Source organism: Oncorhynchus keta, chromosome 2 (assembly GCF_023373465.1).
Source record: "Oncorhynchus keta strain PuntledgeMale-10-30-2019 chromosome 2, Oket_V2, whole genome shotgun sequence".
NCBI lineage: Eukaryota > Metazoa > Chordata > Actinopteri > Salmoniformes > Salmonidae > Oncorhynchus > Oncorhynchus keta.
In genome coordinates, this window is record NC_068422.1 from 12309719 (window position 1) to 12336359 (window position 26641).

Genomic DNA, 26641 nt, shown 5'->3' on the forward strand with positions numbered 1-26641 from the left:
ATTCACTTCTTTCTCTGTGGGCTCTCCTCCAAAGTTCTCGTCAATGTACCAGTCCCCCTCCCACTCCCAGTTGGTCGAGGGAAGAAAGAAGCTGTCAAGGGGTTGGTGTTCCAGTCCTGTGATGTTACTCCACTGCCAGCGGTCGCTCGGCAACAAGCGATCCGAGAAGTTATCCATGGGATTCCATCGCTGAGAGAGAAAGAGAGAGAGATAGAGGGAGATATATATATATATTTATTTGTATTATTATACATTTTTTTAATGTAACTTTTATTTAACTAGGCAAGTCAGTTAAGAACAAATTCTTATTTACAATGACGACCTACTCCAGCCAAACCCGGACGACACTGGGTCAATTGTGCACCGTCCTATGGGACTCCCAATAACGGCAGGATGTGAAACATATATATATATATATATATAGAGAGAGAGAGAGAGAGAGACTATTAAAGACTACCAGAACCCACTGGATTCTCCAATTACATTGAATTAACTACAGGACAACATACAAACCCTCCAACCCAAAAAAACCTGTGGTGTTGATGGTATCCTCAATGAAATGATAAAATATACAGACCACAAATTCCTATTGGCTATACTTAAACTCTTCAACATCATTCTTAGTTCTGGCATCTTCCCCAATATTTGGAACCAAGGACTGATCACCCCAATCTACGAAAGTGGAGACAAATTGGACCCCAATGGGATGTGGGATGTGTCAACAACAACATTGGGAAAATCCTCTGCATTATCATTAACAGCAGACGAGTTCATTTCCACAGTAAAGAAAATGTACTGAGCAAAGGTCAAGTGTACATTTTACCAAATGACTTGACAACAGGCCACATATTCACCCTACACACCCTACTTGACCAAAAAAAAAAAACCTAGGCAAAGTCTTCTCATGCTTTGTTGATTTCAAAAAACTTTTGACTCAATTTGTCATGAGGGTCTGCTATACAAGTCGATGGAAAGTGGTGTTGGGGGAAAACATACAACATTAGAAATTCCATGTACACAAACAACAAGTTTGGGGTTAAAACGGGCAAAAAACAAACACATTTCTTTCCACAGGTCCGGGGGGTGAGAAAGGGATGCAACTTAAGCCCATACTCTTCAACATACACAGTGGGGCAAAAAAGTATTGTCAGCCACCAATTGTGCAAGTTCTCCCACTTAAAAAGATGAGAGGCCTGTAATTTTCATCATAGGTACACTTCAACTATGACAGACAAAATGAGAAGAAAAAAGAATCCAGAAAATCACATTGTAGGATTTTTTATGAATTTATTTGCAAATTTGCAAAGCCATCACCTACAGAGAGATGAACCTGGAGAAGAGTCCCCTAAGCAAGCTGGTCTTGGGGCTCTGTTCACAAACACAAACAGACCCCACAGAGCCCTAGAACAGCAACACAATTAGACCTAAACAAATCATGAGAAAACAAAAAGATAATTACTTGGCACATTGGAAAGAATTAACATAAAAATTGAGTAAACTAGAATGCTATTTGGCCCTAAACAGAGAGTACACCTTGCCAGAATACCTGACCACAGTGACTGACCCAAACTTAAGGAAAGCTTTGACTATGTACAGACTCAGTGAGCATAGCCTTGCTATAGAGAAAGGCCGCCGTAGACAGACATGGCTCTCAAGAGAAGACAGGCTATATGCACATGACTCACAAAATGAGATGGAAACTGAGCTGCACTTCCTAACCTCCTGCCAAATCTATGACCATATTAGAGACACATATTTCCCTCAGGTTACACAGATCCACAAAGTGTTAGAAAACAAACCCAATTTTGATATCACATATCTACTGGTTGAAATACCACAGTGTGTCATCACAGCAGCAAGATTTGTGACCTGTTGCCACAAGAAAACCAGTGAAGAACAAACACCATTGTTAATACAACCCAATATTTTACCTTTTGTACTTGAACTATTTGCACATTGTTACAACACTGTGTATAGACAATATGACAGTTGAAATGTCTTTATTCTTTTGGAACTTCTGAGAGTGTAATGTTTACTTCAAATATTTCTTGTTTATTATCTACTTCACTTGTTTTTGCAATGTTAACATGTGTTTTCCATGCCAATAAAGCCCTGGAATTGAAACTGAATTGAATTGAATTGAGGGAGAGAGAGAGAGAGGGTTACAAGACCCATAAATGCATCAGGTGCAAGAGAAGCACAAACACAGGCACAGACAGACACACAGTCACACACACACACGGCCCACCCTCCCCCCCCCCCCCCACACACACAGCCCACCCTCCCCCGCCACACACACACAGCCCACCCTCCCCCAGCCCCCACACACACAACCCACCCTCCCCCGCCCCCACACACACACAGCCCACCCCCCCGCCCCCCCACACACAGCCCACCATCCCCCCACCACACACACACACCCCACCCTCCCCCGCCCCCCACACACACAGCCCACCATCCCCCCACCACACACACACACAGCCCACCCTCCCCCGCCCCCACACACACAGCCCACCTTCCACCGCCCAGCCACCCTCCCCTGCCCCCCACACACAGCCCACCATCCCCCGCCCCCCACACACACAGCCCACCCTCCCCCGCCCCACACACACACAGCCCACCTCCCCCGCCCCACACAGCCCACCATCCCCCACACCACACACACACACAGCCCACCCCCCCGCCCCCACACACACAGCCCACCATCCCCCCACACCACACACACACACAGCCCACCCTCCCCCGCCCCACACACACACAGCCCACCATCCCCCACACCACACACACACACAGCCCACCCTCCCCCGCCCCCACACACACAGCCCACCCTCCACCGCCACACACACACACAGCCCACCCTCCCCCCGCCCCACACACACACACAGCCTACCCTCCCCCGCCCCACACACACACAGCCCACCATCCCCCACACCACACACACACAGCCCACCATCCCCCACACCACACACACACACAGCCCACACTCCCCCCCCACACACACACAGCCCACCCTCCCCCCCGCCCCACACACACACAGCCCACCTTCCGCCGCCCCCACCACACACAGCTCACCCTCCCCCGCCCCACACACACACAGCCCACCATCCCCCGCCCCCACACACACACAGCCCACCCTCCCCCGCCCCACACACACACAGCCCACCCTCCCCCGCCCCCACACAGCCCACCATCCCCCACACCACACACACACACAGCCCACCCCCCCGCCCCCCACACACACAGCCCACCATCCCCCACACCACACACACACACAGCCCACCCTCCCCCCCCCCCACACACACACAGCCCACCATCCCCCACACCACACACACACACAGCCCACCCTCCCCCGCCCCACACACACACAGCCCACCCTCCACCGCCACACACACACACAGCCCACCCTCCCCCGCCCCCACACACACACACAGCCCACCCTCCCCCGCCCCCACACACACAGCCCACCATCCCCCCACACCACACACACAGCCCACCATCCCCCACACACACACACACACAGCCCACCCTCCACCGCCACACACACACACAGCCCACCCTCCCCCGCCCCCCACACACACACAGCCCACCCTCCCCCCCCCACACACACACAGCCCACCATCCCCCACACCACACACACACAGCCCACCATCCCCCACACCACACACACACACAGCCCACCGTCCCCCGCCCCCCACACACAGCCCACCCTCCCACCGCACACACACACACAGCCCCCCGCCCCACACACACACAGCCCACCCTCCACCGCCACACACACACACAGCCCACCCTCCCCCGCCCCACACACACACAGCCCACCCCCGCCCCCACACACACACAGCCCACCCTCCACCGCCACACACACACAGCCCACCCTCCCCCGCCCCCACACACACACAGCCCACCCTCCACCGCCACACACACACAGCCCACCCTCCCCCGCCCCCACACACACACAGCCCACCCTCCACCCCGCTCCACACACACACAGCCCACCATCCCCCACACCACACACACAGCCCACCCTCCCCCCGCCCCACACACACACAGCCCACCCTCCACCGCCACACACACACAGCCCACCCTCCACCGCCACACACACACACAGCCCACCCTCCACCGCCACACACACACACAGCCCACCCTCCACACACACACAGCCCACTCTCCACCGCCACACACACACAGCCCACCCTCCCCCCCCCCCCACACACACACAGCCCACCCTCCCCCCCGCCCCGCCCCCACACACACAGCCCACCCTCCCCCCGCCCCACACAGCCCACCCTCCCCACGCCCCCCACACACACAGCCCACCATCCCCCACACCACACACACACACAGCTCACCCTCCCCCCGCCTCACACACACACAGCCCACCATCCACCGCCACACACACACACACACACACACGCACCCTGTACCTGGTTCTCGAATGTCTCCTCCTGGTAGCGTATGGGAACATCACTAGAGTGGACATTCAGGTAGATGTGATGGTCACAGGCGATACCCCAGCAACACTGCTGCACGGCCGTCACCCTCTTAAACTCTAACACAGCATCACGATACTGCTCCCACTGCTGCCCTCTGGTGGACAAGCTGTACACACGCCCATACACATCCACTGCCCACAGCAGGGACACAGGCATGTTCAGGCCTAAGGAGAGACGTACTAAAGTAAGATGCACTGCTTTCATTTAAAAGATTCAACTGTTCGGTCTAAAAATAAGGACATTTACCTCAGGGTCAAGCCAGCAGGCCATCAGATTTGCCACCAGTGCTCCTTATAGGACACATCACTGCACTCTATACTCCTCTGTAAACTGGTCATCTCTGCATACTTGTCGCAAAACCCACTGGTGATGCTTATTTATAAAACCCTCTTAGGCCTCACTCCCCCCTATCTGAGATATCTACTGCAGCCCTCACCCTCCACATACAACACCCGTTCTGCCAGTCACATTCTGTTAAAGGTCCCCAAAGCACACACATCCCTGGGTCGCTGGTATTTTCAGTTCGCTGCAGCTAGTGACTGTAACGAGCTGCAACAAACACTCTGACAGTTGTGGCCGCTTTGTGTGATGTATTGTTGTCTCTACCTTCTTGCCCTTTGTGCTGTTGTCTGTGCCCAATAATGTTTGTACCATATTTTGTGCTGTTACCATGTTGTGCTGGTGCCATGTTGTGTTGCTACCATGTTGTTGCCATGTTGTCTTGCTACCATGCTGTGTTGTCATGTGTTGCAGCCTTGCTATGTTGTTGTCTTATGTCTCTTATGTCTAATGTTGTGTTGTCTCTTGTCGTGATGTGTGTTTTGTCCTACATTATATTATTAGTAGTAGTTTTAATCCAGCCCCCGTCCCCGCAGAAGGCCTTTTGGTAGGCCATTTGTGAATAAGAATTTGTTCTTAACTGACTTGCCTAGTTAAAAAATGTTAAATATTTTATAGCTGGCAGGCCTGATTTTTTTTTTTGGGGGGGGGGACATAATTACACGTAATTTGTACACTGCAAATCAACCACGAGAAGCCCAAACATATATAACATTTGACTAAAACATAATCATTTCAAACCTTGCTTATATTTGTACATGATGTGTGGGAATACTTGGGAACTGATTTCTTAAACTTAAATCACTTAGAAGCTGATTTCCAGGTGTTTTAATAGTATTTTATGTGCAACAATAAAATTACAAATGAGTTTGGTTATTACAATTTTCTTTTGCTCTGAAAACTTGTGGGGCCAAATAAAACCACCCGCGGGCCAAATTTGGCCAGCAGGCCACCAGTTAAGGGAACACTGATCTACACTCATTGAAGTGGTTTTAACAGGTGACATTAATAAGGGATCATAACTTTCATCTGCATTCACCTGGTGAGTCTATGTCACCTGGTCAGTCTATATACACTCAGTGTATATTGTCTCTTTGTCCCTTTGATTGTAGCAGGCTTTAAGATAATCTTATCCAACCTAAGTCTATCCATTTGGGGGTAAAAAGCCAACCTGACCTTACAATTTACCACTGTTCTGTGTAAACTGTGCCAGCTTCATCCTGTCCTATTCCTTCCCAACCAGGGGTACTAGGACCTATCCACAGGGGGTACTTGAGAAGAGTCATGAGACCATAGGCCCATTGGTAAAATGCACATGAGGGGGTACTTCAGGGGGACTCCAGGCAGAGCAAAATTCCGTTGGTGGTACAGTAAAATAAAAAGGTTGGGAACCACTGGACTAGGGGCACTGTTCTATCTTGTTGTTGGAAACCACTGGACTAGGGGCACTGTTCTATCTTGTTGTTGGAAACCACTGGACTAGGGGCACTGTTCTATCTTGTTGTTGGAAACCACTGGACTAGGGGCACTGTTCTATCTTGTTGTTGGGAACCACTGGACTAGGGGCACTGTTCTATCTTGTTGTTGGGAACGACTGAACTAGGGGCACTGTCTATCTTGTTGTTGGGAACCACTGGACTAGGGGCACTGTTCTATGTTGTTGTTGGGAACCACTGGGTTAGGGGCACTGTTCTATCTTGTTGTTGGGAACCACTGGACTAGGGGCACTGTTCTATCTTGTTGTTGGGAACCACTGGGTTAGGGGCACTGTTCTATCTTGTTGTTGGGAACCACTGGACTAGGGGCACTGTTCTATCTTGTTGTTGGGAACCACTGGATTAGGGGCACTGTTCTATCTTGTTGTTGGGAACCACTGGGTTAGGGGCACTGTTCTATCTTGTTGTTGGGAACCACTGGGCTAGGGGCACTGTTCTATCTTGTTGTTGGGAACCACTGGACTAGGGGCACTGTTCTATCTTGTTGTTGGGAACCACTGGGTTAGGGGCACTGTTCTATCTTGTTGTTGGGAACCACTGGACTAGGGGCACTGTTCTATCTTGTTGTTGGAAACCACTGGACTAGGGGCACTGTTCTATCTTGTTGTTGGAAACCACTGGGTTAGGGGCACTGTTCTATCTTGTTGTTGGGAACGACTGGACTAGGGGCACTGTCTATCTTGTTGTTGGGAACCACTGGACTAGGGGCATTGTTCTATCTTGTTGTTGGGAACCACTGGACTAGGGGCACTGTTCTATATTGTTGTTGGGAACGACTGGACTAGGGGCACTGTCTATCTTGTTGTTGGGAACCACTGGACTAGGGGCACTGTCTATCTTGTTGTTGGGAACCACTGGACTAGGGGCACTGTCTATCTTGTTGTTGGGAACCACTGGACTAGGGGCACTGTTCTATCTTGTTGTTGGGAACCACTGGACTAGGGGCACTGTTCTATCTTGTTGTTGGGAACCACTGCACTAGGGGCACTGTTCTATGTTGTCGTTGGGATTTAGGGATCATGCTGTGAGGTTACAATAATAACCATGATTAAAGCTGCAATATGAACTTTAGGGGCAACCCGAAATGTGAGTTATAGAGCTGTCATTATTTTACATTTATTTAACTAGGCAAGTCAGTTAAGGACAAATTCTTATTTACAATGATGGCCTACTCCAGCCAAACCCGGACGACGCTGGGCCAATTGTGCGCCGCCCTATGGGACTCTCAATCACAGCCAGATGTGATCCAGCCTGGATTTGAAGCAGGGACTGTGGTGATGCCTCTTGAACTGAGATACAGTGCCTTAGACCGCTGGGCCACTTGGGAGCCTGTTCTATGTGCACTATTTCTATGCTTCCCACTCTTAAATTTAGTTTTTGCATCTTTTACTTTCGGTTTTGTATACTAGATTAAAACAGCTGAAAATACAATATTTTTGGCTATGGAAAATATATTTCACAGTGGTTTAGACAACACAACAATATTTAGATGATACAAAGATATTTCACACCGGTTTAGATGATACAATGATTCTCTACACTATACTAGCTTGTTTTGTCACATAAACTGAAATTAGGCGAACTATTAGAATTTTAGCAACTAGGAAATGGCGGAGTGATTTCTGCATAGTGCATCTTTAATACAACAGTGCTTTGTTTACACTATTTTAACCACATCTCAGGTAGGCTGAGTCATGTGTCTTCATCACTGCCCCATATTCTGAACACTGTGGTCATTACACCATAGGCTATGTGGCATAACATAAATATAGTATGACGTTTATCATGAATAACTTCATCATTTTCAAGGGGATTTGCTGAGTTTTTATGTTAAAACTAACACCCCTCCTCTCTTTTGCTTCCTGTATATTATGCAATGTCTGGAGCGATTGATGCTCTTCAAAGGCATAGTCCCTGTCACTAGCAATTAATTAACTGATGAGGCCAGAGAGAGACCTCTCTCTGTGTACTGTCTGAACCGAGCTGAGATATGATCTTTAATAGCCCACTTGACTCGACAGTCTCTTTAGCGACAACTGTCACCCACCAAGCAAACTGCAACATTGTAACTTTTTGCGAGAATACTGTGAAAAATGAATGACATTTGTTACATTGTAATGGCGCAGTGAATGATCAACATGGATACATTGTAGATAGTACAATCTTGCTAAGTGACATGTAGCTAGGCTTCGGTTGTCTTATAAAGCACTCTAAACTAGTATTAGCCAGCTAAGTGTATCACAGGTAGTCTGCTATTTTTGCATAATATAGCTAGCTGGCTGCTGCTGTCAGACAATCTACAACCGCATAACTGAATGACATTATGTTGCTTATAGGGAGGTTTGCCACTGCAAAACCAGAAATTAAATAGCTTGCTAGTTAGCAGTATCTCATCACTTACCTTGTGCTCCATCTCATAAACGGTATGGCAGTTCACGTAAATCACTGCAATTCATTCGGCATATCAGATTGAATATACAGTGATTTCACGTTAGCCACTACTGTATCTATTTACATTGCAATCGTTTCCTAATCCGAAACAGGAAGTGTTGGGTTTTACTGTAAACGCAGATTGGCTGCTGCACCAAAATGAACCAATAGCTACATTTGTCCAGTAGGTAACGCTCGTAGTTTAGTTATTAAAGGGCAGTACAAGGTATGATAGCATTGAATAAAATAATATAATTACAATCGATAATGTACTTGTCTTTCCTTACCAGCACTGAATTTGCTTATAGCTGCTATATTGAGGAAAGTTTTACTTACAATGACTGTGATGTGTTGCCTGCACTGAATGTAAGATTCAACTTGATCCGAAAGGTGGTCGGAGGCGCCATATGAATGGTGTGACGCAATTGCGAAACCTCTGGAGGCGCGCAGAGGCCAACATGAGCTCTGTACCGCATCGTCGTGCGCCTCTCAAATGTTGTGACAATGCAGAGGGCTCTGTATAGCTCCGCTTTGACACACACACACACACACACACACACACACACACACACACACACACACACACACACACACACACACACACACACACACACACACACACACACACACACACACACAATAGGAGTAGACAGTGGACATAATGGACAGTAATGTCCTATTGACAATCCCTCAGCATTGTCTCATGCTTTTCCTTCCAAATGTGTCTTATGACCAACAAAATAGCAACATAAACAGACTCTAGTGGTAAACATAGACATCTTTATTTAGAAATTAATGTGAGTGTTTATGGCAATCAAATGAACATAACTTAAAGCTATTTACTATGGGGCAGGAAAGAATGGTAGCCTACTCATTCGTTCAATATAAAATAAGAACGACTCATTCAATTAAAAGACAACAAAATTCTCAATTTCATCTCATGTATTAAGGGACATACAACATTGTCAGTTATACAGTCTTCATACAGATATTCAGTACATGAATTTAGACCATTAAGGTTTAAGGTTTGTTAAGGTTTATCCTGTTTTACTGTGAAATAACATAACTTTAGTCTACAGAACACCATGGTAAAGCATTTTCCTTGTCACCATTAGAGAATGACAGAATACACATCAGTATCTGAACAGAGATAGAAGAAGAACCATAAACTTATTTGGGAATCATCAATTATCATGGACAGCAGTGTGTATCATGAATTCCTCTACACTGAAGGAAGAGAAAAACCTATATACTCTTTCGATATACTGCATGGTTCATACGGTATTTCTACCAATAACAATGTTATTGTGATTTACAACAATTGTGTATTTGTAAAAGTCTTCTACTTACCATGAAAAAAACGAAGATAAATTGTCTCCTTACAACTTTATAAACATCATGAACCTTTAAACAATAAACATCATGAACCTTTAAACAAGTATGAAAAAAAATACTTTTAAAACTATGAAGAAATAGCATAGCAGAGTCCATATGTCAATCCATTCCCCATTCAGCATACATTCATTTAGTAGTCTATGGCTAATCAAAAATCACTTATTTTCATTTTAAACATAACTTACATGAGCTATATTCATTCTTCCATAAACTCTCATTGTTTACACTCAATACACTTAGTGGGGGCTGAGTAGACTTCTTTATGATGAAATTAATTTTAAAAAATGATACATCTCTATTTGTTTAAAATGTACGCATAAATAGTAGCCTCCCCATTGAAAAAATGGTTACGTCATAATGAAAAAATAAATATGGCAAAAAATGTAGCACTTCTTTCCCCAACTAGTGTCCCTGTGCCTCATTCCTACAACTACTACAGACAGAATACAGTGCCTAGAGAAGGTCTACAGACAGAATACAGTGCCTAGAGAAGGTCTACAGACAGAATACAGTGCTTAGAGAAGGTCTACAGACAGAATACAGTGTCGAGAGAAGGTCTACAGACAGAATACAGTGCCTAGAGAAGGTCTACAGACAGAATACAGTGCCTAGAGAAGGTCTACAGACAGAATACAGTGCCTAGAGAAGGTCTACAGACAGAATACAGTGCCTAGAGAAGGTCTACAGACAGAATACAGTGTCGAGAGAAGGTCTACAGACAGAATACAGTGCCTAGAGAAGGTCTACAGACAGAATACAGTGCCTAGAGAAGGTCTACAGACAGAATACAGTGCCTAGAGAAGGTCTACAGACAGAATACAGTGCCTAGATGTCAACACACCCCAAATATTACAAAAATAAACTAATAATAATTTTGCCTTCCTACCGATGTACACAACCTAATCCACATTTTCAGTGAAATAAATTACAGAAAATGTTCAAAATGAAAAAACAGAAAAAAAGAAGTCTTGATTGTGTATGACTTCACATCCCAGAGTTAATACTTGGTGGAAACACTGTTGGCAGCCATTACAGCTGTGAATCATTTGGAATAAAATTCCAACTCTCGACAACTCTTAGGGAAATATATATCCATCGTTTTTGTCAAAATTGCTAAAGAGCAGTAAATGATCATATAATAACTCATGTTATAGGTATGCTTGTCAACGGCAGGGACTGGGGAGTTTGTCATGATCAAAAATAAGTATGAAAGGAGCAAAGTCCAGGTAAGAAGTTAGAGAAAACCCTGCCTCTGTCTTCGGAAAACCTAACCCTGGGATAGATGTTTTTGCAGAACAATTACACAAATGTTAATGCTGAAGACTCCAAAATGTTTCCCAAGAGGTGTTGAATGTTCCTCAGTAGTCCACTCTCAGTCCTGACTAACTTTGCTTGAAAATCAGAGACACGGTTCGAATATTGGTGTCCATCAATGATTCCCAACCAAATGTAATGAGCTTGAGCAATTTTGCCAAAACAATGGATAAATGTTGCCCTAATAGTACAACAAATGATTCCCAGCTGTAATGGCTGCTAAAGGTGCTTCCACCCAGTATTAACTCTGGGGTGTTGTATAATTTATCTTTCAGTCTGAAAATGTGAAGTAGGTTGTGTAGGTCAGTGTAGGTCAGTAGAAAAAAAACATTTATTCCCTCTGTAGATTACATTTTAAGGCAACAAACTTTGAAGACTCTGCAAAGGGTGTGTAGACTTTCACTAGCGACTGTATATATATTTATGTAAAAAACAATCTGAACGCAAAAGAGTGAGGAAGGTAGCCTGGATTTTATTATGTTTCAGCACTGCCCATAATCATTGTCACTTCACTACTCTGTTTTACAACGGAGCTGGCTACAACGGAGCTAGTTACAACGGAGCTGGCTACAACGGAGCTAGTTACAACGGAGCTGGCTACAATGGTGCTGGCTACAACGGAGCTAGTTACAACGGAGATGGCTACAACGGAGCTAGTTACAACGGAGATGGCTACAACAGAGCTAGTTACAACGGAGCTGGCTACAACGGAGCTGGCTACAACGGAGCTAGTTACAACGGAGCTGGCTACAATGGTGCTGGCTACAACGGAGCTAGTTACAACGGAGCTGGCTACAACGGAGCTAGTTACAACGGAGCTGGCTACAATGGTGCTGGCTACAACGGAGCTAGTTACAACGGAGATGGCTACAACGGAGCTAGTTACAACGGAGATGGCTACAACGGAGCTAGTTACAACGGAGATGGCTACAATGGTGCTGGCTACAATGGAGCTTGTAACAACGGCGCTGGCTACAACGGAACTGGCTACAATGGAGCTGGCTCGGGTACAATGGAGCTGGTTTGCTGAAGCGGAGTAGAATCCATGCTTTGTGGACATATTGTTGGACTGTAATTCTGGAGTGTTGGTGGTGCATTATCATTCCTCTGTCTGGATGAGTTCTGGTTATTAGACGTTGGGTGCTGATCTGTCGTTGGTCACTGTAGGTCTCAGTTTGACAGTGGCAAAGGGATTCCCACCTCTGGAAAATATCATGAAAAAAAACATTGTCATATGTGAATTCATTATTATTTCCCATCAAAATCATGTGAGAGGTTATATTGTTATAACAGAGTTATTATAAAACGTACCCCAGAAAGGGAACCTTTCCAACCTCATTGGGTAGAGAGATCTATTAACAAAAAGAAAGAGAAACACTTAAGTCATGATACATGCTGTGTATATTTACTACATGCTGCATTATTCCCATGCAGCTGTCAGTGTTGTGTCACTCCTCAGTGAAGAACTCTGGGACGTATGGAGACAGAGAGTGCCATGATCTCTTGCTGGGTGACAGGAATCTAGAATGTCTAGAAAGGCCAGCACACAGCACACCTCTTCTCTGAGTAGATGGAAATCTTATCGAAACACCAAGCAAGTGAGTGTGATGAAAATTGTTTTAAAACAGACGGTTAACTGATTACGCAGCTGTTTGGGGTAATTTAGGATGTATAAACGTGTATCTATTGAACCAACAATTACCTGCACTCTCAGAAAGTAAGTTGTGTTCATTTTCTATCCTTATCTGATTTTTGAAGATCCAATCTAACAGTGGATCAGGCTGTAATCATTCAGCAGAATAGATTGAATAGATACACCAACGGTCAGAGCAAATATAACACCTGGGTCACTTTCAGAGAATTTAGTTTTTGCACTGCAAAGAAATGACCCTGTTGGCCTCCTCAACCTATTCCAGGACATAACCCTTGCCCTAACACAACCGCTACACTAGAGGGCAGACAGTGTCCAGGAGTAAGGGTGAATGGGCAGCTATGGAAGAGGCCCCAGACAGTGGCTTACATCAGGGACCATTAATCTTTAAGCGACAGGCAAAGTCACCTCTCCACAATCACATGATCAAAGGGGGTGGAGGGGGGTCAAAGAAGAAGGGAAGCAAGAAAGGATGGGACTTGTAGGAAGGAAAGGGTGAAAGTTGGGGAAGGGGTAGAACAGATGAGGGGGCAAGGGGGAGAAGAGGGGTGAGAAATGCCCACTATTACCATAGCATCCCTAACAGCAGTGTATTTCTCTCAATGCCCTGAGGCAGCAGTTCCAGCACACAGGGGCAATCAAACAGAGGAGAGAGAGAGAGAGACAGAGAGAGAGACAGAGAGAGAGACAGGGAGAGAGACAGGGAGAGAGACAGGGAGAGACAGAGCGAGAGAGAGAGAGGCAGGGAGAGAGACAGAGAGGCAGGGAGAGAGACAGAGAGAGAGACAGAGAGAGAGACAGAGAGAGGGGTAGAACAGATGAGGGGGCAAGGGGGAGAAGAGGGGTGAGAAATGCCCACTATTACCATAGCATCCCTAACAGCAGTGTATTTCTCTCAATGCCCTGAGGCAGCAGTTCCAGCACACAAGGGCAATCAGACAGACAGACAGACAGACAGACAGACAGACAGACAGACAGACAGACAGACAGACAGACAGACAGACAGACAGACAGACAGACAGACAGACAGACAGACAGTGCAAGATGTGGGAGAGAGAGAGCGATGAGAAGAGAGAGATGGAGAGAGCGAGAGAGAAAAAGATGTGGAGAGAAAGAGAGAGAGAGAGGGCCTATAGCTCTGTACACCATGATTACTTCATTCTCAAACCAGCTGACACAGTGCAGGTTCTAATTGAAGATGTGTGGTTGAGCAAGATTTCTGTGTAGGCCTATCCCCCCTGGTCCTCTGTCCTTCCTTCCCTCCCTCTCTTCCTCCCTCCTTCATTCCTGCACCGAGACAAAACCAGGCAGGCAGCATTTTTTAAATATATTTTTATTTCTCTCAATTATCAGTGGCAGCATCAAGACATTTAGGCCTTAGGTTTCTGTCATAACCTAGCTTAAAGTGTGCTTGGTGGTGGGAGTCCTTCCCTAACTAGCCCACGTGAAAATACACAAATAAAATGTCTTCCACATTAGGTCAGCCAACTGTAAACCTGTGGAGAGGGTGAAGATTTAACGTTCACCCCAAGGAGACCGTTTCCCAGCATATGGGCTAATAGACAACATCAAAATCAACGTTGTTCAGACGTTTCACAGACCTTGTAGGTGGTTTAACATTGAAATGAGCCCAACAAACTGATTTTCACTTTAAGGTGACGTGCTAACTGTATTGTTAGGTAAGAATGTGGAAGGGATGACTGGGTTCTGACCGTGTTTTTGGGTGAGGGTGTGGAGGCGCTGACCAGGCTGTTCCCTGTCCTGTCGCTGTAGTCTGGCGGCGGCAGCAAAACAGGCTCCTCCTCTTCCTGTTCCGGAAGACTGGCCACACTCAGACGACGCACCGGTGTCCCCAAACTGTAGACATAGACAGATACACACAAATGTTAGGACTTTACCTGGCCCAAAATAACCTTGTTTATAGACACTTCTTGAAAGCCCCCTATAGATTTGAGAGGGTAGGTGTAAACAATATCATAAGATCATCACATGGCTATATGTGTCGTACCTGTTTGAGATCAGTGGTTCATTGTAAGGTCGGCAGTAAGATGAGGGAAACCAGCCCCGCCTGAAACAAACACAGACACACCAAAATGTTAGCCCAATAAAACAACAATGAAGAACATCACACCTTTCATCCACTAGGTAGCCTAGTGGTTATCCTTATCCCAGTCTGCTGTTCCCACATGCTTCAAGAGGGCCACCATTGTTCCTGTTCCAAAGAAAGTTAAGGTAACTGAGCTAAACGACTTTGAGAGAAGTGCTTTGAGAGACTAGTCAAGGACAATATCACCTCCACCCTAGACCCACTCCAATTTGCTTACCGCCCCAATAGGTCCACAGACGACGCAATTGCAACCACACTGCACACTGCCCTAACCCATCTGGACAAGAGGAATACCTATGCGAGAATGCTGTTCATCGACTACAGCTCAGCATTTAACACCATAGTACCCTCCAAACTCGCCATCAACCTCGAGACCCTGGGTCTCGACCCCGGCCTGTACAACTGGGTACTGGACTTCCTGACGGGACGCCCCCAGGTGATGAGGGTAGGTAACAACATCTCCACCCCGCTGATCCTCAACACTGGGGCCCCACAGGGGTGCGTTCTGAGCCCTCTCCTGTACTCCCTGTTCACCCACGACTGCATGGCCATGCATGCCTCCAACTCAATCATCAAGTTTGCAGACTGTAACGGCGTTCTTCGTTTGTCGAAAGAGAGTCGGACCGACATGCAGCATGGTGGTTACTCATGTCTTTAATAAAGAAACGACGATACATGAAAATAACTTATAGATACAAAAACAACAAACGGAACGTGAAACCTAATACAGCCTGTCTGGTGAACCCTACACAGAGACAGGAACAATCACCCACGAAATACAAAGTGAAACCCAGGCTACCTAAATACGGTTCCCAATCAGAGACAACGAGAATCACCTGACTCTGATTGAGAACCGCCTCAGGCAGCCAAGCCTATGCAACACCCCTACTCAGCCGCAATCCCAATAATTACAAAACCCCAATACGAAATACAACAACATAAACCCATGTCACACCCTGGCCTGACCAAATAATTAACGAAAACACAAAATACTAAGACCAAGGCGTGACACAGACGACACTACAATGGTAGACTTGATTACCAACAACGACGAGACGGCCTACAGGGAGGAGGTGAGGGCCCCCGGAGTGTGGTGTCAGGAAAATAACATCACACTCAACGTCAACAAAACAAAGGAGATGATCGTGGACTTCAGGAAACAGCAGAGGGAGCACCCCCCTATCCACATCGACGGGACAGTAGTGGAGAGGGTAGTAAGTTTTATGTTCCTCGGCGTACACATCACAGGCAAACTGAATTGTTCCACCCACACAGACAGCGTGGTGAAGAAGAAGCAACAGCGCCTCTTCAACCTCAGGAGGCTGAAGAAATTTGGCTTGTCACCAAAAGCACTCACAAACTTTTACAGATGCACAATCGAGAGCATCCTGTCGGACTGTATCACCGCCTGGTACGGCAACTGCTCCGCCCACAACCGTAACGTGAGGTCTGCACAACGCATCACCGGGGGGAAACTACCTGCACTCCAGGACACCTACAAAACCCGATGTCACAGGAAGGCCATAAAGATAATCAAGGACAACAACCACCCGAGCCACTGCCTGTTCACCCCGCTATTTTTTAAAGTTTATTTTACCTTTATTTAACTTGGCAAGTCAGTTAAGAACAAATTCTTATTTTCAATGACGGCCTAGGAACAATGGGTTAACTGCCTGTTTAGGGGCAGAACAACAGATTTGTACCTTGTCAGCTCAGGGATTTGAACTTGCAACATTGAACAATAACAATTAGCATAGAGGACATGTGCAGGTTGGTTGGTCTGTCAGACACTGTCCCTCATCTTATCTCGCTCTCTGGCTCTCTCTCCCCGATCTTTCACATACATATGAGCACTAATGACTTTAATGACCAGCTAGAAGATGGGAGATACAGCCATACAGTAGACTTGCCATCAAAGCATGCACAGATAATTACTAAGTTGGCTTTGAGCCATCAGTCTCTGTGGCCTTAACAAAAGATCATGGGTGCGCTCCATTCAGCTGGTACCAGGCTCTACCTTCACTGTATTCAGAGATGAAAGAACATAAACAAAGATGGCGTTTCAAGAAGACGGGTTGGCATTCATCCTTTTCTCTCCACAACGTCTGTGTATGAGCAGACATCACAATCGCCAATGATCTTCCAAAGGTGTAGTTTGACCAAACTACCTTTCAACAACCCCTCGCCACCCTCTCACGTGTTGAATTTCTTGTTGCGTTTCCACATCAACATTCATCATTGTATGTCCCAAAAAATACAACCAGCCAAGTGAGGCTGCTTTCTTCTGGAAAATGTGAAGTCCAAAATGGACAAAGGGGGTGTTGTTGGGGCTGTGTTTCTGGAACTAAGGAAGGCTTTTGATACTGTTAACCATGAGATTCTCATCACAAAATTGTCCAAGTTCAACTTTTCCCCTTATGCCTTGAGATGGATGAAATCATACCTTGAAGGCAGAACTCAGTGTGTCAGAGTGAGCAATGAGCTGTTGCCCACTCTTAGCTATGATGTGGGCGTGCCCAAGGGTCACTACTGGGGGCCCTCCTGTTCAGCCTGTACATTAATGATCTGCCTTCTGTCTGTACTGGGTCTGAAGTTCAAATGTATGCAGATGATACAGTGATATATGTGCATGCAAAGAGAAAACAACAAGCTGCACAAGAACTCACTACTGTAATGGTCCAGGTTACAAAGTGGCTCAGTGACTTGTGTTTGCATCTCAATGTGAAAAAAAACTGTTTGCATGTTCTTCACAAAGAGGGCAACAGATGCTACTGAGCCAGATGTCTATGTGTCAGGGGAGAAGCTCCAGGTGCTATCTGATTTTAAGTACTTTGGCATCATACTTGATTCCAACCTCTCTTTTAAAAAGCATGTGAAAAAAGTAATTCAACGACCAAATTCAACCTAGCTAATTTCAGATTTATACGAAATTGTTTGACTACAGAGGTAGCAAAACTGTACTTCAAATCTATGATACTCCCCCACTTAACATACTGCTTGACTAGTTGGGCCCAAGCTTGCTGTACAACATTAAGACCTATTCAGTCTGTCTACAAACAGGCTCTCAAAGTGCTTGATAGGAAGCCCAATAGCCATCATCACTGTTACATCCTCAGAAAGCATGAGCTCCTGAGTTGGGATAATCTTGTGCAATACACTGACGCATGTCTTGTATTCAAGATCCTAAATGGCCTGGCTCCTCCCCCTCCACTCAGTATTTTTGTTAAACAGAAAACCCAAACATATGGCAGCAGATCCACAAGGTCTGCCATGAGAGGTGATTGTATAGTTCCCTTAAAGCACCTTTAGAAAATCTGTTTTCTCTGTGAGAGCTTCCCATGTCTGGAATACACTGCCATTAGACACACACAACTGCACCACATATCACACTTTCACAAAATGCTTGAAGACACGGCTAAAGGTCAATCAGATTTGTGAACATGGTCCCTAGCTGTGTGTTGCCGCTTTCCATGTTGTCTGTAGCTTGTGAGATGTGGAAACACTGTTGCTTTTATGAATTTTGTCTTGCTGCTTTTTGTTCTATGTTGCTATGTCATGCTTGTCCTATGTTGCTCTGTCTGTATGCTATGTCTTGCTTGTCCTATGTTGCTATGTCTTGCTTGTTCTGTTGCTATGTCTTGCTTGTTCTATGTTGCTATTGTCTATTTTGTAATTATTTTTAATAACCTGCCCAGAGACTGCGGTTGAAAATGAGCTGACTGGCTAAAACCGGCACTTTTACTAAAACGTTGATTAATGTGCACTGTCCCTGTAAAAATAAAATAAACTCAAACTCAACATGATGGAGAGCAAAGCCACGTGTCCCTAAGAGCTCAGTTACCTTCTATCGCCTGCAGTTGTGGTAGCTAGCAAGCTTAGGGTAATAGTGTTATAACCTCTAGCACTGTGACAGATTGCATAACTTCACTGAGAGACCTTAGATCTGCGTCCGGGTCTTCTCCTGGGAAATGAGCCTTAATTAGGGTGTAATAAATCTTTGTAAAGTTGTAATAAAGTTGAACAAACTCTCAATACACAGTGACTCACTGCCAAGTCAATAAGCCTCTATAAATGTGTTATAAAACTTCATAAATCCTCATAGACCCTTAATAACCAGTAAATAGTGACTTACTGCCATGTCTTCTCCAGGCTAGAAAGCATTTATAAAGGTGTAATAATGCTTCATGAAGTGACTTACTGCCGGGTCTTCTCCAGCTCTCCGTATAGCCATCCGTCCTTCTCCTCCTTGATGAGCAGTATGATGATGTCACCATCATCAAAGGACAGGAGTGTGTCGTTGTTGCCGGCCGTGTGGGGGAAGATGGTCCTGACCCGTGGCTTCCTGCCCACGTTCAGCCCAGAACCTATCGACACTGACCGGGATAGAGACAGGCTTCCACTGTTCTCCATACTGCTCTGGCCTGGAAGGTCAAAGTTCAAGTTCAATATGTTTTATTATCAAAATGTAGAAAGACAGCAAGTACTCGCTGAAATATTTGATATTTACAATAGCAGAGTTCAAAATAATCCATGAATAAGTATATCACGGAGGAACAAGACATGGCTTATAGCTAATGATTTATAACCCTGGTCTAAATGGCCACACGGAGAAGAACTATTGCATCATTAAAGAGGGGAATTGGTTTTGCAGCAGAATCTTCTGTGTAATTTAGACATTCAATAAGAGAAGACATGGAGAACAAATGCTAGATGAAGTAAGAATCGATACTTTAGCAGGATTAAAGGGTACATGCAGCACAACTTGAAGGGAATAAAGATACCATCCTGAACCTTCTTTTAAGATTTCTGTATATATTCTGTCGAGCAGACTCAATAATGTTCCAGCGCACAAGATAAAATATTTCCAAACAAGATTACATGTAGATTAGGACAGCCACCAAATGCTATACTGTCATCTTTTTTTATCAATTTGTATAGATCAGATTACGAAAGGCTGCATACTTACATGAGTAAAGAGGTATGGGACTCGCAAAGCTAAACAGAATCTCTGTATAAATGAACAGCTACCAAAACATTGTATTTTCAAATTTAGTTATATAGAGTACAACTACACACACAATGTAACACATATTCAAACTTCAATCCAAAGACTGTGAGGCTGCAGTAGTACCGGAGTTGTGGTCTGATGTAGATGTGGATGTGAAGGAGGCGTGGGGGACGTCCTGGTTGAACATATTAGCCAGTGGACTGATCTGGGCCTTCAGCTGGGGGGCTGGTGGAGGAACCATCGAGTCCCTATTGTTCTGAGGACAGAGAAAACATCAAATATGAAAGTCACAGTACATGCAATGCATCTAGAAGAGCAAATACCATTTGTGACTCGTTTCAGGAAACTAGGCGTATGTCGCGCGTCACTACTTCCCAGAAGAGGCATTTGAACATAAACATTTATTCTAAACATTATTTGTTTTGATTGGCTGAGATAATGGATGGGCTGGACATGCACGCTTCTGTCTATAACATGAGCTGCTCAGAATGTGTAGGTAGTCCTTTCTAATGTGTTTTTAAAAAAGATATCAAGAACTGCAAAAGTGTAGCTAATTCTCTCCACTTTCTGGAGGACCAAGTTTTGAAATCAGTGGAATATCTGGTGGAAGCAGAGTATGATAGCTAAGGAGATGGAGAAAATTTGGGCATTTGATTGCAAATAACTGGAGGGAGTCGAAAAGAGAACACACAGAAGGCTGTATAAAACTCCTGTCTACGGATTACATCTTCAAACTATGGGCAACCATGGCATCCGTGACAGAGAGGGAGAAGCATTTATCCAAGTATACGGGTAAGAGAGTATAGCTAGCTATATTTTCAGAAATTATACGTTTTTGTCAGAAAGTCGTTTTCATTGCAAGTTAAAGCGTACTGTTAGTTGGCTCGCTAGTAATAGTAATAATATTGTTTGTATCTCAGAGCCATTTGCATTGCTAGTTATAGCCTATTGTTACCTAGCTAGCAAACGTTGAACAGAGTTGGTTAACTTTATCTACCTGTAGATTCCTGCAGGGTAGTAACGTTATGAGTTGGGATTATGGTTCATAGTTTAGCTAGCTACATGTTTAAACAAAAGACTCTACTATGCAAGTAACCATTTCACTGTGTCGATTTACACCTTCTCTATACTGTGCAATGTGACAAATAAAAGTTCATTCAATTTGATATAGTCTGTATTTACCCGACGGTAATGTGAAGAGCAATATGACCGGCACCAAAGTCAAATTAGAATATAAAGTTAGGCCAACGAGACAGCGTTCAAGTTAGAAAATTATCCGGTAGAATGCCCTGCTTTTATTTTGTCACACTCACAATTGTAAGCTATTTTCTGTAATTAGCTTGCCATTAACTTGTAAATAATGATCTTGTTGTGATTTTATTTTCCTGTAATAATTAATACAAATTAGCTAAAGTTAAGACGTTGTCAGCCATATGGTAACTTAACGTTAGCTAGCCAGCTGACAAGCTAGAAACGAACCAAAACATTGTTTCGAAAGTTGCTTTTAGTTGCCTGGTATGCTAGATTGACATATACTAAATACATGTTTAAAAACGGGTGGGTTTATTGGTGTTAAAATACACCAGTTATGCTATTTTGGACCACCAGGCTGCTGACATCGTGCAGCCTTTAGTTTTTGTGTTTCTACTTTTTGAAAATGAGAACAACAAGTTTGATGTCGGATAACAATAGAATGTTCATTATGTCACTGCATCAACTGTCTACAGACATGTCGATAGACGTAGTATAAATCAGTCAGTCTTGAAATCGTTGGTTGTTTAGTACACTACTGTACTCACTCTGTTTAGCACATTGTCTCACATGTGATCCATTAAAGAGGTGGGTGGGGCTAAGGCTTAAGAGGGTGTGAACGATGCTGAATGGACGTAGACAAAGAAGAGCTCTTCTGGGTTATATCCTGCCTGTTTGGCCCTGCCTAGGGGTATCATCGGATGGGGCCACAGTGTCTCCTGACCCTCCTGTCTCAGCCTCCAGTATTTATGCTGCTGTAGTTTATGTGTCGAGGGATAGGGTCAGTCGGGTATATCTGGAGTACTTCTCCTGTCTTATCCGGTGTCCTGTGTGAATTTAAGTATGTTCTCTCTAATTCTCTCTCTCTTTCTCTCTCTCTCTCGGAGGACCTGAGCCCTTGGACCATGCCTCAGGACTATGATGACTTCTTTCTGTCCCCAGTCCACCTGACCGGTCTGCTGCTCCAGTTTCAACTGTTCTCCCTGCGGCTATGGAACCCTGACCTGTTCACCGGACATGCTACCTGTCCCAGACTTGCTGTTTTCAACTCTCTAGAGACAGCAGGAGTGGTAGAGATACTCTCAATGATTGGCTATGAAAAGCCAATTGACATTTACTTTTGAGGTGCTGACTTGTTGCACCCTCGACAACTACTGTGATTATTATTATTTGACCATGCTGGTCATTTATGAACATTTGAACATCTTGGCCATGTTCTGTTATAGTCTCCACCCGGCACAGCCAGAAGAGGACTGGCCACCCCTCATAGCCTGGTTCCTCTCTAGGTTTCTTCCTAGGTTTTGGCCTTTCTAGGGAGTTTTTCCTAGCCACCGTGTTTCTACACCTGCATTGCTTGCTGTTTGGAGTTTTAGGCTGGGTTTCTGTACAGCACTTTGAGATATCAGCTGATGTTAGAAGGGCTATGTAAATCAATTTGATTTGATTCTGTAGTTGTACCAAAACAAGGTCCATTTTCTCGAAAGTTTTTCAACTTTCAAAGCAAAATTACTTTCCCATTGTTCCTCAACTGTGGTGTATGATATACACCTTTCTAGCTCGGAATCTCTACTTTTATCCAATGTAAAAAACACCATTTCAAATTTTGCTACACAAGACTTGTCCAGGTCGGTCACATTTATGAGAAGAGGCAAGTCTTGAAACCAAGCAAAGAGGTGAATGATTATATGTTGTCCTTCTCTTGTATTGTAACAACAATGTAATAACTGCCATAATGTCACTGACATCCCACTCACCCTGTTGTAGCGTTCGACGAGAGGCGAGGCTTCTGGGGTCCCAGACATGGGGGTGCGGAGCCCCTCTAGCATGGTCAATACTGTGTCGGGGACCTTGGTGGCATCTTTGCATTTATCCTGCCAGCTGGGCAGCTTCACTGCCAGCAGCTCTTTGGCCTACAGGGCAGATAGATACAAACAGGTTATAAAGGAATAATAAAGCTTTATAAAGCATTCATAACCAGCAGTGTTGGGGGATGGAGTAAAGTCACATCTGACTTTTTCAAACAGGGTAACATTACTACAGTTACTTTGTCAAACATTGTGTGCGTTACTTTCAGAATCTACTGGGTATGCGTTTCCATGATCTGATATCCACTTGTTTCCTCATTTAGTAGTTGAGCAAGCGGAGAAAGGCTGTTTGGGGAAATGTCATGACACCTGCTGTCCATAGAAAGGTATAGAGGGTGCACCTCTGATTTCGCTACACTCGCAATAACATCTGCTAACCATGTGTATGTGACCAATAAAATTTGATTTGATCTCTATGGGTCTGTGTACAGTCGTTGCCAAAAGTTTTGAGAATGACACAAATATTGATTTCCGCAACGTTTGCTGCTTTAGATATTTTTGTCAGATGTTACTATGGAATACTGAAGTATAATTACAAGCATTTCATAAGTGTCAAAGGCTTTAATTGACAATTACATGAAGTTGATGCAAAGAGTCAATATTTGCAGTGTTGACCCTTCTTTTTCAAGACCTCTGCAATCCTCCCTGGCATGCTGTCAATTAACTTCCGGGCCACATCCTGACTGACGGCAGCCCATTCTTGTATAATCAATGCTTGGAGTTTGTCAGAATTTGTAGGTTTTTGTTAGTCCACCCGCCTCTTGAGGATTGACCAAGAGTTCTCAATGGGATTAAGGTCTGGGGAGTTTCCTGGCCATGGACACAAAATATTGATGTTATGTTCCCCGAGCCACTTTTGCCTTATGGCAATGTGATGGGATGTGTTGGTACCATTCTTTATTCGTGGCTGTAATGTTAGGCAAAATTGTGAGTGAGCCCACTCCCTTGGCTGAGAAGCAACCCCACACATGAATGGTCTCAGGACGCTTTACTGTTGGCATGACACAGGACTGATGGTAGAGCTCACCTTGTCTTCTCCAGACTAGCTTTTTTCCGGATGCCTCAAACAATCGGAAAAGGGTGTCACACCCTGACCTTAGATATCTCTGTTTTTCTATATATTTTGGTTAGATCAGGGTGTGACGAGGGTGGGTACTCTAGTTTTTGTATGTCTAGGGTTTTTGTATGTCTAGGAGTTTTTGTATGTCTATGTTGGCATGATATGGTTCCCAATCAGAGACAGCTGTTTATCGTTGTCTCTGATTGGGGATCATATTTAGGTAGCCATTTTCCTCATTTGTGTTGTGGGATCTTGTCTATGTATACAGAGTAGTTGCCTTAGTGCACATCAGTAGCGTCACGTTTCGTTTGGCTGTTTGTTGTTTTGTTCAGTGAGTTTCGATTTATTAAAATTATGTGGAACTCTACTCACACTGCGCCTTGGTCTGATCCTTACGACGAACATGACAAGGGGATTCTTCAGAGAAAATGACTTTAGCCCAGTCTTCAGCAGTCAAATCCCTGTACATTTTGCAGAATATCAGTCTGTCACTGATGTTCTTCCTGGAGATAAGTGACTTCTTTGCTGCCCTTCTTGACACCAGGCCATCCTCCAAAAGGCTCACTGTGCGTGCAGATGCACTCACACCTGCCTGCTGCCATTCCTGAGCAAGCTCTGTATTGATGGTGCCCCGATCCTGCAGCTGAATCAACTTTAGGAGACGGTCCTGGTGCTTGCTGGACTTTCTTGGGCGCCCTGAAGCCTTCTTCACAACAATTGAACCGCTAACTTTGAAGTTCTTGAAGATTCGATAAATGGTTGATGTAGGTGCAATCTTACTGGCAGCAATATCTTTGCCTGTGAAGCCCTTTTTCTGTTAAGCAATGATGACGGCACGTGTTCCCTTGCAGTTAACTATGATTGACTGTCACGGCCGTCGAAAGAACTGCACCAAGGTGCAGCGTGGTAAGCGTACATATTTCTTTATTAGAATTAAAAGACGCCGAAAAAAACAATAAACACTACAAAACAAACCGTGAAGCTAGAGGCTATGTGCCATAAACAAAGTCAACCATCCACAAAGACAGGTGGGAAAAAGGGCTGCCTATGTATGGTTCCCAATCAGAGACAACAATAGACAGCTGTCCCTGATTGAGAACCATACCCGGCCAAAACAAAGAAATACAAAACATAGAAAAATGAACATAGAATGCCCACCCAAATCACACCCTGACCAAACCAAAATAGAGACATAAAAAGCTCTCTAAGGTCAGGGTGTGACATTGACAGAGGAAGAACAATGATTCCAAGCACCACCCTCCTTTTAAAGCTTCCAGTCTGTTATTCAAACTCAATCAGCATGACAGAGTGATCTCCATCCTTGTCAACACTCACGCCTGTGTTAACGAGAGAATCATTGACATGATGTCAGCTGGTCCTTTTGTGGCAGGGCTGAAATGCAGTGGAAATGTTTTTTGGGGATTCAGTTCATTTGCATGGCAAAGAGGAACTTTGCAATTAATTGCAATTCATCTGATCACTCTTCATAACATTCTGGAGTGTATGCAAATTGACAGCATACAAACTGAGGCAGCAGACTTTGTGAAAATTAATATTTGTGTCATTCTCAAAACTTTTGGCCACAACTGTACTTGTGGTTTATAACCAGAACTGGCGGCTTGAAAGAAAGATTTTGAATGAAAAGACAGGAAAGCTGTACCGATGTAAGCCTACTCTATATATAGCTAATCAAGCAGCCCATATATAGCGCAGCACTTGAAATCTAGCACAGGAAAGCAGTGCCACAGATTTAAGGAGAAACTAGTGATAAAACCTGAGTTAGTAAATAGCCTATATTTGGTAAAGCACACGCTGCTTGACTTGCTCCCTCAACATTCAAAATTCAGTGTGTTTAACCTTGGTGCCTTTCAGGTTTAACTGATAAAATGTCCAATTATAATCACAGTGAGATTTAGAGATGTTTTTCATGAAAGAAGGCGTAACGCCTTCCACACAAATTAATATTGTAAAGTAACACGTTACTTGTGTTAAATATAACAAGTGTTATGTAATGTATTACTTTCCCAAGTAACTAATCCCAACACTGGTAACTATTGAGTTATATGGCCAGGTTAGGAGGAGCAGGGGTTGCAGTGCTGAACAACACATAGCATCTCAGCCATATCAACCCCAAGGTGGGTATGATGCCTCAAGAGAAGGCACAAATCTGGGACTAACAATAGTGTCCATTCTGGTGGATTTAAATTTGGTTGTTGATGATGTGAATTCTCC

The 26641-nt window shown here is 44.7% G+C and overlaps 2 protein-coding genes across 7 annotated transcripts in view; both read right to left on the minus strand.

The window, feature by feature from the left end:
- Positions 1–9241, minus strand: part of LOC118372943 (tectonin beta-propeller repeat-containing protein 1-like) — a 33893-nt gene extending 24652 nt beyond the window's left edge. For 2 of the 5 annotated variants that reach the window (XR_008072634.1, XR_008072633.1), the window contains exons 1-3: positions 8730–8895; positions 4425–4657; positions 7–189 (exon numbers count right to left, since the gene is read on the minus strand). Coding sequence is in view for 3 of the 5 variants with exons in the window: in XM_052472100.1 (XP_052328060.1) it covers positions 7–189; positions 4425–4649 (408 nt within the window). In the remaining 2 variants the exon portion in view is untranslated. Of the gene's footprint in view, positions 1–6; positions 190–4424; positions 4658–8729; positions 8896–9094 lie in introns of those variants that run through there. The other 3 variants (XM_052472106.1, XM_052472096.1, XM_052472100.1) reach the window with 2 other exon arrangements.
- A 275-nt stretch (positions 9242–9516) lies between these two features.
- The window catches only part of LOC118372934 (brain-specific angiogenesis inhibitor 1-associated protein 2-like protein 1), a 73762-nt gene continuing 56637 nt past the window's right edge, over positions 9517–26641 (minus strand). Inside the window, exons 8-14 of one of the 2 annotated variants that reach the window (XM_052472122.1) lie at positions 23239–23394; positions 20357–20489; positions 19424–19646; positions 15127–15186; positions 14831–14975; positions 12779–12819; positions 9517–12669 (exon numbers count right to left, since the gene is read on the minus strand). In XM_052472122.1, the coding sequence (XP_052328082.1) occupies positions 12597–12669; positions 12779–12819; positions 14831–14975; positions 15127–15186; positions 19424–19646; positions 20357–20489; positions 23239–23394 (831 nt within the window). In that variant the 3' untranslated portion in view covers positions 9517–12596. Of the gene's footprint in view, positions 12670–12778; positions 12820–14444; positions 14615–14830; positions 14976–15126; positions 15187–19423; positions 19647–20356; positions 20490–23238; positions 23395–26641 lie in introns of those variants that run through there. The other variant, XM_052472127.1, reaches the window with a different exon arrangement.